This window comes from Eleutherodactylus coqui, chromosome 4 (genome assembly GCF_035609145.1).
Source record: "Eleutherodactylus coqui strain aEleCoq1 chromosome 4, aEleCoq1.hap1, whole genome shotgun sequence".
Taxonomy (NCBI): Eukaryota; Metazoa; Chordata; class Amphibia; order Anura; family Eleutherodactylidae; genus Eleutherodactylus; species Eleutherodactylus coqui.
The window spans coordinates 5,819,820-5,831,265 of record NC_089840.1 but is presented as its reverse complement, the minus strand read 5'-3'; the positions used below and the strand labels follow the sequence as shown (position 1 = coordinate 5,831,265).

General features: G+C 48.9%; 1 protein-coding gene across 2 annotated transcripts; it reads left to right on the top strand.

Annotated features, from left to right (window-relative positions):
* The first annotated feature begins 1,504 nt into the window (after positions 1 to 1,504).
* On the top strand, positions 1,505 to 10,624 carry LOC136625054 (carbonyl reductase [NADPH] 1-like). 2 transcript variants are annotated; one of them, XM_066598986.1, is made up of 3 exons: positions 1,505 to 1,830; positions 7,351 to 7,458; positions 8,349 to 10,578. In XM_066598986.1, the coding sequence occupies exons 1-3, from the start codon at positions 1,545 to 1,547 to the stop codon at positions 8,783 to 8,785; spliced, it is 831 nt and encodes a 276-aa protein (XP_066455083.1). In that variant the 5' UTR covers positions 1,505 to 1,544; the 3' UTR covers positions 8,786 to 10,578. The 2 variants fall into 2 exon arrangements, with proteins under 2 accessions (XP_066455083.1, XP_066455084.1); XM_066598987.1 differs by lacking the exon at positions 1,505 to 1,830 and adding an exon at positions 5,647 to 6,036 and having other exon boundaries at positions 8,349 to 10,624.
* The last annotated feature ends 822 nt before the right edge of the window (positions 10,625 to 11,446 follow it).

Below are 11,446 nucleotides of genomic sequence, written 5' to 3'. Positions count from 1 at the left end.
GCCGCGGCTGTGTGCATAGGATTGCATATTCTAAAGCAATCCTATGGCAGCGGGCACGGGCGGAAATTCTGCGGGAAATCCAGCTGCACCCGCCTTAGGCCTCATGCCCACAGGAAAAATCAGGCCCGCCGCGGATTCTTCATGCAGAATTCCGCAGCGGGTCCCTCCTTTCCCGCGGACATGAGGCCTAAAAAGAACAATTCCTTACCTGTCCGGACGCTGCGGATCTGCCCTCTGTCGTGGCCGGATCTTATTTCTTTGGCCCGGCGGATGTGCTCGGCACACCGGCAGCATGCGCGCGCTGTGCACTCTAGTTTTTTTTTTAACTCCTGCTCCCCCCCACCGGAGAGCAGGAATTCAGCTGCGGGTATGTCGCGGATCCGGACAGCTCCCATAGGCCTCAATAGAAGCCCGCGGGAGCTGCCTCCGGGGAGACCCGCACTAAAATGGAGCATGCTGCGGGTGTTTTCCCGCACACGCAATCCGCCCCTCAAGGAAAAATGACATCCGCAGGCATTTAACTACCTGCGGGTGTCCAATGCATCCCTATGGGGAGCGGATCACACTGCGGGTGATCCGCTACGGATTTTAATGTTATTTTAGCGGAGGACATGAGGCCTTACAGTTAGTAAAAAAAGCCAATATAAATAGTGTCCAGGCAGCGATACATGTAAAAAAGGAAAATCTTTTGGACCAAAAATTAATATAAGACCCTGTCTTATTTTCAGGGAAACATGTATATATATATATACTCCCCCCAGTAGGGGAATGCTACTGACAATGAGTATATATATATGTATGTGTGTAGCCCTACGGAAAGGATTGGTTTTGACCGTGAGGGTATATGTAACATGCAAGCATTGTAGCGGATCTTTACGTTATGTTTATGTTTTGATTCGCCTTCATCCATTTTGTTACGTTTTTGATATAAAAAACATACGTTTTTCGCCGTAAACTCTTTTTTTTTGTATCGTTTTGTAGTTCAGCCAGTTTTTTTTCTTTTTCTTTCCTTTAGCTCTGTTGAACTCCTGAAATGCGCCGCCATCCGCTTCCATACATTCTTCATTGACTGCAATGTTAAATACCGTATGCATTCACATAATCTTTACGTGGGACAGACAAGCATAGTCGGTTACGCTTTTTACACTAGTTTTAATCTAGTTTTCCGTTTTCATCCGTTTCCCAGCCCTGGGCATCACGCCGGTCCCTTACATTTCACACGCCCAACAACATGTAGTGTTCGAACACGATGACGCTCCCCGCCCGGCACAGAAGCACAATGCATATACAATAATTGTAACAAGGAGCAAATACCAATCCAAATGACATACAATAAAGTGTCAGCGATGGGAGATCGGAGTCCGGTCGGCGCACTACCCTCTCTCACCACTAGGGGCCAATACATTCTAGGGGCCGTAACACCTAGTAAATCATTAATCCTGTCTTGTGTAACTCGCTCCTTGTAATCTGATTTCTTGTACAGGTGATATTCCTATGACAACATAATACCGCAGTCTTGTACGCACACAGTAAGCGCTGGCAGCATGGCCGGAGTGCGGGTGGCAGTAGTCACGGGCAGCAATAAAGGTGTTGGGCTGGCTGTGGTCCGGGCTCTGTGCCGGCAGTTCCAGGGGGACGTGTATCTGACAGCCAGGAACCCCCAGCTTGGAGAAGAAGCTGTCAAGACCCTAAATAATGAGGGGTTGTGCCCGCTCTTCCATCAGCTGGACATCAATGACCTGAAGAGTATCCGGGCTCTGCAGGATTTCCTCAAGGAGAAGTATGGCGGTCTGGATGTCCTCGTCAACAATGCTGGAATTGCATTTAAAGGTACGTGATATTCTAGTCACTATTGTGTTGTAGCTTATTGCTGTCATACGTGTAGAAGACCTGCCATCACTGCACCCAGATCATATCATCAGCAAGGACCAAGTGGTACATAGTGCTGTAATCTATCAGATGCTGCGGTACCCTGGGGTGCCATGAGACCTACCAGGGGTGCCATGGGACCCACCAGGGGTACCGTGAGACCAACCACAAGTGCCATGAGACCCACCAGGGGTGCCATGGGACCCACCAGGGGTACCGTGAGACCAACCAGGGGTGTCATGAGACCTACCAGGGGTACCGTGAGACCAACCACAAGTGCCATGAGACCCACCAGGGGTACCGTGAGACCAACAAGGAGTGCCATGAGACCCACCAGGGGTGCCATGAGACCAACCAGGGGTACCGTGAGACCAACCATGAGTGCCATGAGACCCACCAGGGGTGCCATGAGACCAACCAGGGGTATTGTGAGACCAACCAGGGGTGCCATGAGACCCACCAGGGGTGCCATGAGACCAACCAGGGGTACCGTGAGACCAACCAGGGGTGCCGTGAGACCCACCAGGGGTGCCACGTGACCCACCAGGAGTGCCGTAAGACCAACCAGGGGTGCTGTGAGACCAACCAGGGGTGCCGTGAGACCAACCAGAGGTACTGTGAGACCAACCAGGGGTGCCTTGAGACCTACCAGGAGTGCCGTAAGACCTACCAGGGGTGCCGTGAGACCAACCAGGGGTGTCATGAGACTTCAGTGTCTGGGTGCTTTTTTGAGAAGAGAAAAAAATTCTATTTCCATCTAGCAGACCTACCGCTTGCATGGCACATCAGCTAGAAGTACTGCCCTGAGAAGAGGCGCCCAACATTAAGGAGTGGGGGAGCATGGCCATTACTCACTGTCAGTGCTGCCATCTTTCTTCTGCCCCAATGAATTTAGAATTAATTTGCTCTCTGGATATGATTGCTGAACGGGGTTAAAGTGAAGCTCTGGATATGATATGGTGAAGCTCAGGGTGTGACTACAGTAATGGAGGGGGATGGTAAAGCTCTGATCACTACTGGTGGGCAGAGTGGGTGAAGCTGTAATGCAGATAGAAACGTATTGGGAGGTGGTGCTGCACCGCGGTGTCAGGAAAATACTGAATGTATAATTATTTAGACCTTAATTCCTTCAGTCAGGAACACTCCGAGGAGCTCATTAGGAGTTTTGAACCATCATTGTTCTGGACAGAAAGCCCAGTAAACAGATTTGTGTCTAATGTCCCTTTTACACGGGCCGACAGTCACTTACACGGCGGCATGAGCACTGACGTCACGGTTAAGGTCATCAGCGCTCGTGCAGAGAGTTTAGACTGAAAGACATTGCTGGCTTCTCGCTCAGCGCTTCACCGTCTATGTAGCGGGGAGCGTTTACACGCAATGAGAAGCCAGAGGTAGTTTTTTTGCTGACTGAAAGTCACCGATAAACAACCACAAACGAATAGTGAGCGACTTCTTCACAATCACCGAACGATTATCGCTCACATTCCTTTATTTAAACAAATTGTTAGGTATAAATGGGCCAAAGGCGAAATTAAATCTGCATACCAAGAGAAGAAGTCAACATGATGGACTGTATGAGGCACATCCCATCTGGGGTAGGAAGTCATGTTTATTTCTGGGAAGAAGTATTTTGAGTTTGCATACAGACAGAGGCAAGATTTATGGCGCTGCGGCTGATCTCCACATCCAACAGGAATGTGTCGGAACCTGGAAGACTTTGGAATGCAGACTTAAGGTCATCTGTATTAGAATAATAAAGTCAAATTGAAATTTTGGGAACCCTTGATGTTGGGATGAGGAGGTGTCGTATCTGTGGAACCCCTAGAAGGGAGGGAAGCTCTGGTGACAGGATGGGGAGGTCTCATAGGTCTCAAAGGTCTCATAGGTCTCATAGGAAGAAGTCTCCAAATTGCTCTTCTCTGCTCGCCCCACCACCTGCGCTAGCGACCCTCTCCCCTCACACCTCCTCCGATCCCTGTCCCCAGTGGTCATCTCCCACCTCACCACTATATTCAACCTCTCTCTGACCTCTGGCATCTTTCCCTCTTCTTTCAAACACGCCATCATATCCCCACTGCTAAAGAAGCCGACTCTGGACGCGACTGATGCTGCCAACTACCGACCCATCTCAAACCTCCCCTTCATCTCCAAACTACTAGAACGGCTGGTTTACTCCCGCCTTGTAAGCTACCTATCAGAGCACTCTCTCCTAGACCCTCTACAGTCTGGCTTTCGACCTCAACACTCGACAGAAACTGCCCTTACAAGGGTATCCAATGACCTACTGACAGCCAAATCGAGGGGCGATTACTCCCTACTGATCCTCCTCGACCTCTCCGCAGCATTTGACACTGTTGACCACAAACTCCTCCTCAGTATGTTTCGCTCCATTGGCCTAAAGGACACTGCTCTCTCCTGGTTCTCTTCCTACCTATCTGACCGCTCTTTCAGTGTCTCCTTTGCTGGCTCTACCTCCCCTCCTCTTCCCCTTGCTGTTGGGGTCCCCCAGGGCTCGGTCCTCGGCCCCCTCCTCTTCCCCTTGCTGTTGGGGTCCCCCAGGGCTCTGTCCTCGGCCTCCTTCTTTTCTCTATCTACACAGCCCCTATTGGACAAACCATCAGGAGATTTGGCCTCCAATACCACCTGTATGCTGATGACACCCAGCTATACACCTCTGCCCGTGACATCTCTGCACCTTTACTCCAAAACATCACCGACTGTCTGTCCGCTGTCTCTAACACCATGTCCTCTCTCTACCTAAAACTAAACCTCTCTAAAACTGACCTGCTGGTATTTCCGCCCTCCACTAACCGACCTCATCCTGACATCTCCATCAAGTGTGTGGCGCCACCATAACTCCTAGACAACACGCCCGCTGCCTTGGGGTCATATTTGATTCTGATCTCTCTTTTACCTCCTACATCCAATCTCTGGCCCGAACATGTCAGCTGCACCTCAAGAACATTGCAAGAATCCGCTCTTTTCTCACTGTGGACACGCTAAAAACGCTTACTGTCGCCCTCATCCACTCCCGGCTCGATTATTGCAACTCGTTGCTGATCGGCTGTTACGGCACTCTGCCCCCCAAGCGCCAGTTGGGGTGCCCTGATCTCCCGCACCCCCACTGTCCCTGCCTACTTGCCTCGGCCCTGGCTAACCCCAGGCGGACAACTGGACGGCGGTCCCTGCCCTGGCTAGGGACCTGGCGACTGACAAGCAGGAACCTACCTAATGGGGGGAACAGAGTGCCGACAGAGGAGGCAGATGAATCAGACCAACAAAACTGACAAGGCTGGAGATGGAGCTCACAGGCAAACTGGCAGGGTGCTGGATAGCAACTAGTGCTGACTGGGCCAGACTAGATTAGAGGCAAACAGAACCAACACAAACAGACAGAGTAATAGGGGACCAGAGGGAGCTGACCGACAACTAGGGACTGGCTGAGGAGAACCGCAGACAGACTGGCTAGGTGCATGCAGAACCAGTAACTGGCAATGAGCTCAGTCACTGCCAGTCTTTTAACCACAAGGTTCCGCCCAGGGGCGGAGAGTGGGAGGAGGCAACTCCACCCACTGCTGTATAAGAAGCACAGAGGAGTGCGGGCGGCACCCTACGGGCGGGCACGCCCACGCCGCCGCCCACTGGCCAACCCAAGCTGCTGGGATGACCTCGACACAGGGCTCCAGGCTGCTGGAGCCGACGCCGGAGCGACGCGCGCCGACCGCGGGACCCCATGCCGCACTGTATGGTAACATCGGCCTCCCCTGCACCAGACTCTACCCTCTCCAATCCATCCTGAATGGGGCAGCCAGGCTCATCTTCCTGTCCAGCCGCTACTCGGACGCCTCTGCCCTGTGCCGGTCACTGCACTGGCTGCCCGTTAAATACAGAATTCAATTCAAACTCGCCACCTTCATCCACAAAGCCCTCCACAGGGTGAGGTTGTGTCAGATCTGTGGAACCCCTAGAAGTGAGGGGAACCTTTGGGGACAGGATGAGGTTGTGTCAGATCTGTGGAACCCCTAGAAGTGAGGGAACCTTTGGTGATGGGGCAAGGAGGTGTTATGCCTATCGGTCCACTGGAGAAGTTACGCTGTCTTGGCACGTTTTGGCTTCCTGGGTTGCTGGTTCATATGAGTCAACTTCCCGGTGATGTTCCTGTAACATGTAAGTGGTAACCTCTTAGCTAATGATGTGATGTAACTTGCAAAGTGTTTTCTTTGTGATGTAATGAAAGCTGCAACCTTTATTCTTTGTATATAATTATATATCATTTACAATAGAAGGACAATCATTCACCACTCGGCTCCAATATCACTTAATCTGAATACCGGTAAATTATTGTGAAACCTTCCACATTGTCCTGCTCTCTATAAAGTATAATCGGAACCTTAAGTCTTGCTCCTTGCAGTAATACAGGGGGTAACACTAGCTCCATGTTGGGCAGAGACCAAAACAGAACTTGCCACAAGTAACTGAGACCCGGAGGGACACGGAGCTCACATTGCTCGCCAGATGAGCTTCACTTCTCTCTTCTACAAGGTTCACATTAGGTTTTAAGTCCTTTTACACCGACCGACTGTTGGGTGCTTCAACGACCGACAGCCGTCCCAATGTTGACCGCTCTTACGAGTATCATCGCTCAGTAAATGGTGGCGGTACGGCATGGGGATCGTTCCAGACCGCACACATCCCTTAACCCCCTAATGCTCCAGGACGTACAGTTACATTATGGAGGTTCAGGCTTTATATGGAAGGGGACCGGAGGTTGATCCCGCTCCATACAATGTGGGGGACGGCTGTTTCTTACATCTGACACCCGCCCGCAGCAGCTATGATCGGCACCACCGCTGATCGTGGCTGTTAACCCTTTAAATGCCATAGTCAATTCTGACAGCGGCATTTAAATGCCCGATCAGAGTTCAGGGTTTCCGAATGATCCCCCGCAATGTGAACACAGGGTGAAATTTGGTTGCCATGGCAGTCGGGGTCCTTCTTAAAGCCCCCAGAGCTGCCATTTCAGATTGCCTATGAAGCCATGCCCGTGGTGTGGTGTGACAGCTGCCTGTCAGATTGCGGTATAATGTAATACTATGCTACTATCTTATACTGCAGAAGCGATCAAACCATCACGAGGGCTAAAAAAATGTAAAAATTTGTTTAAAAAGATAAAGGATAATAAAAGTTCGAAAAAAACCCAAACTTTTACCTTATTTGTAATAATAAAACTACGATCAGGGATAATGTAACGAACAAATGTAGTTTCGATCAGTCAGTTATGCCGTGTGCTGGTACCAGTGTAATGCTCTAATGAAACGGCCATTCTCAGCTAAGTATCATATACCCTCCGCTGCGGTGAAGTCCCGCCTCCGTTAATAGTAAGTAAGGCTTGTTTTGCAAAAAAGTGTGCCGCCTCAGTGTGTCAGCGCCGCGCCAAATCACCACCATCCTGCCTAAATGTCTTATTTCCATCGCCAACAGCCGCTGACACAACTCCATTTGCAATCCAAGCTGAAGTCATTCTGAAAACCAACTTTTTTGGTACGAGGAATGTTTGCAACGAACTCCTGCCGCTCATTAAGCCAAATGGTAAGTCTAAGGGAAATGTCTCATCAGAAAATGACATATTGTAATCCTCCTTTTTAATTTCCCATGGATGAAGCTCTGTGAGGGCTTGTTTTTTGCAATGAGCTGCAGATTTTTTGGGGGTGGGAAGGTGGCGAAATTAACAAAAAAAGTATTTGGGCTCAATTTTCTTACTTTTTTATAGCATTTGCCACGCTGGATAAAAAGTTCTATTTATTGTACAGGTCGTTATGGATGCAACAAACACAAACATGTTTTGTTTTTTTTTACAAAGTCTTTTTCTCCTTACTTTTTTAAAGTTTTTTTTATTACATTTTTTTATGCACCTATGATGTTATGATCGTTCTGATAATACACTGCAGTACTTGTTTACTGCAATGCATTATTGTTTATCAAGGATAAATGTCATTAGAAGGAAAAACACTTTAAGGGTGCATTCAGACGGATATTCACGCCGGCCGATATACGGCATCTCTCTCTGCAGGGGGAGGAGGCTGGAAGAGCTGGGAGCAGTGCTCTGAGCTCCCACCCCCTCTCCGCCCATCTGCACTATTTGCAATGAGAGGAGGCGGGACGGGGGTGGGGTTAAGTTTCATGAATGAGCTCCTCCCCATCCTACCTCTCCTCATAGTGCAGGGGGGGTGGAGAGGAGGCAGAGAGGGGGCTCAGAGCACTGCTCCCGACTCTTCCTGCCTCCTCCCCCTGCAGAGAGAGACACCGTATATCGGCCAACGTGAATATCTGGCCGATATACGGTCGTCTAAATAAGCCCTAAGTGAGGGAACAATTGAAAGCACATGAAATAGTGATGGGATTTCTGGCCACTTGTACTGTGCAGGATCTGTCGGCACTCAATCAACTGCTTACTAACATCTCCATCTCTTTCCTCATAGGAAGAGTCGTTAATGTCTCCAGTATTTTCAGTCAAACGACCCTTCCAAAGTGCAGCCCCGAACTTCAGGAGAGATTCCGCAGTGCCACCATCACAGAGGACGAGCTGGTGAAGCTGATGGAGACGTTTGTGAAGGACGCCGGGAATGGAGTCCATGAGGAAAACGGTTGGCCGAGCTTTGCTTATGGGGTGTCCAAAATCGGGGTGACTGTGCTGTCCAGAATTCAAGCACGTCAACTAAAGGAGAGCAGGAAAGGAGAGGGCATCCTTCTCAATGCCTGCTGCCCAGGGTGGGTGAGGACTGACATGGCAGGCCCCAATGCCACAAAGTCACCAGATGAAGGAGCCGAGACACCCGTCTACTTGGCTCTCCTCCCGACATCAGTGGATTCACCGTTTGGGTTGCTGATCAGTGATAAGAAAGTTTTGGCTTGGTAAAGGCAAAGAAAAGCATTGGCTGTAAAACCCGTCATGTTGTAAGCAGTACAAAGCCTGTAACGGGTAATAGTGTGTAATGGCCTTCTATGTGCCTGCCGAGCTATTTACTGATTGGCAAGTCTGTCTATAATGGGTGGCGGTGTCTGTCCCAGCGCTGGTGAATTAAAAGTTATGCTGTTGTTAAAGAAATCACTTAATTTAGGTGATATTCAAGGGGTATCATTATAAGGAATGCCTAATTATCATATAGACGATGCATCGGAGAAGAGAACAACAAGAAACGCTGACGTGATGTTTTCATGCTCTTCTGGTTTATTGTTGCAATGCAAAATGTTATATAGTATAACAACCCTCTCACACCCCCCGCTAGGTTAAACAAGTCAACAGTCCAAAATCCACAGCACATGTGCTACTTCTATCTTAGTAAAACATTACAAAGGCTAAATCTGACAAAGCTGCATGCTCAGCATCTGAGACCCTGTTGGTAACACTTCACCTACAATGTTTTTTTACTGACCTATTTCTTGCTATGCACACGACGCTACTGAATAAAATATAATACAATGCTTTCACACTGTATAATCCACTGCATGTGAGGTACAGAGAAGAGCAAGCCTACAGTGTAGTCAGGCCTGCGATGAGACAGACTGGACCTGGAAGATGCTGCCTGGTGATTGCTTCCTGGCAGAATAGCCTGAAGTAGAACTACCACCACTTGCTCAGCGGATTAGCTGTATGGCATCATGCCTCTGGGTGCTCAACCTGACTTACCTAGTAGGATTGACGCTGCCAGAAGGTAAAGGGGAACAGTCTCAGTGAAGTGCAGTAAGCCAGCAGGGAACAGCCAATCAGGGTGCCTGGCTATAGATAGGATCTGAGTGGTGTCAGGGTAAGTTCGGGCTCATATGAACATGTATGCTGGTGTGCCACCAATCCCCATACACTATCTTACCATGTATGAACACATAATACACGCCAAGATAGTGCATGCTGTGATTTTTTTGAGCCAGTAATACAAGAGTTAAAAAAATTGCTAGCGTGAGTGGCCCAATACGATCAATGGGCTATTGGCTTCTCGAGTTGTGTGCAGCAATATTGTGCGCAACCCATAATTGTAGTGGGCCGGAGGATCCTACAGGATAGCCACACATTCATAATCCTGAAAGGTATTGAACGGAGGAGAGACCTTGTCTTTCCCCTACTTCACGGACTAAAGCTATTCTGCCCGGCAACAGCTTGTTCTTCATTCGCTGTTTGTCACCTAATTCCCTGATTGGTAAAGGGGGAGGAGTTAAGAAGAGCCCGGGAAAGTGTGCAGGGCGAGGCGGGATGTTAATTGGAGTGTTGAGAAAAGTGAGGGAAGGTAGCAGGAAGTGAAGGAGGAGTTGAAGAGAGTCATTGTCGGAAGGTGGACGAGTGAGGAGGTGTGATGCAGTGCAGCCGCAGTTAACCTTGCCAAAGCCCAAATTGGGAATACACAAGCTTTCAGAACAAGTGCAGAAAGAGTACAAAGATCCGAGAACCGTCTACACAACAGTGAATTGTACAAGTCCCTGTTTAATGCAGAGTCAGGGAAAGTGCAAGCATCCATATCTCAGTAACTTCATCTTCTATTAAATAATCCTAAGGAAAACAACCCTCCGATAACTAGGACTGTGAGGATTCTTTCTGGGTAACTGTAAATAGAGAGAGCATTGAAGGAAACTGTCTTTGTGATATTCTGTGTTTGGGACAATGTTAAATTCAACTGCAAAACAAGTCAGCAAAACTGTGAACTGTAAATTGTTAAACTGCTGAGTAAACTGTGCACCTTCGGTTTACAACAAAAGCTACGTGGACTGGTCTCAGTTATTTCGCTACCAACCACAAGAGTTCACCCCCAAAGTTACTGGCGTCACGTGACAAAACCGTTAAGTATAGCTTTTACTATTATTCTGCCTATTCTATTGCACGCGACTGAGCTAGGCCATTTTCTGCCACTGTCAGGAGAGATTGCAGAGCCACCCGTGACATCGATCTTCTTTACCCATGGTCTCCCCCACTACGGCTAGCCACCGTTCAGATGCCGCACAATGATAATGCACCCGAATGAGACCGGCCTAACAGCCATAACCACAAGTACCAAAGATTCAGTAACATTGACTTGGAGGGGATTATATGATGGGTTATCTTTAAGTAGTGCAGCAATCAAAGTAGCCCTCCCACCCCCCACGGAGATTTTAGACAGTTTTCCAAAAAAAAATTTCAGCACAAATAAAACTGCCATATAATACTAAAATAGTGCCATGTTCGTTCTATACTTCCCCTCTAGGGTGTGGTGGGTCTGTGTCCACGGGTGAGTCACGTACTCCTCCTGCTGTGGACACTTCTCACCTCTTCTTCTTGGCTTTTCCTTTTTACCTGCTTGTTCTTCCTCCAGGGGCTCGCTTTCTTCCCCCGTCCGCCACCTTTGCTTTCTCCCTCTCCCCTCCTGCCATTTGGATTGATCAGCTCGTGTCTTCCCTTAGCATTGCAGGTGGTGTAGTGGCCCGGAGTTAGTGGGGCCCATCCAGAATATTCTATGTCTGTCTTGTGCCAATGTCTGGTTTGTAAAGTGCATCAAGATATGTGTATTGGATGTCTGCAGGCATGAAACAGTTAATGTCTGGTTCATGTCTGGAA

Excerpts from the sequence above, each read along its gene's own strand:
- LOC136625054 (XM_066598986.1), top strand. The coding sequence starts at position 1,545 with ATGGCCGGAGTGCGGGTGGCAGTAGTCACGGGCAGCAATAAAGGTGTT. Across the intron at positions 1,831-7,350 it reads TGCTGGAATTGCATTTAAAG|CCGCTGACACAACTCCATTT; the intron begins GTACGTGATATT and ends CATCGCCAACAG. Across the intron at positions 7,459-8,348 it reads GCCGCTCATTAAGCCAAATG|GAAGAGTCGTTAATGTCTCC; the intron begins GTAAGTCTAAGG and ends CTTTCCTCATAG.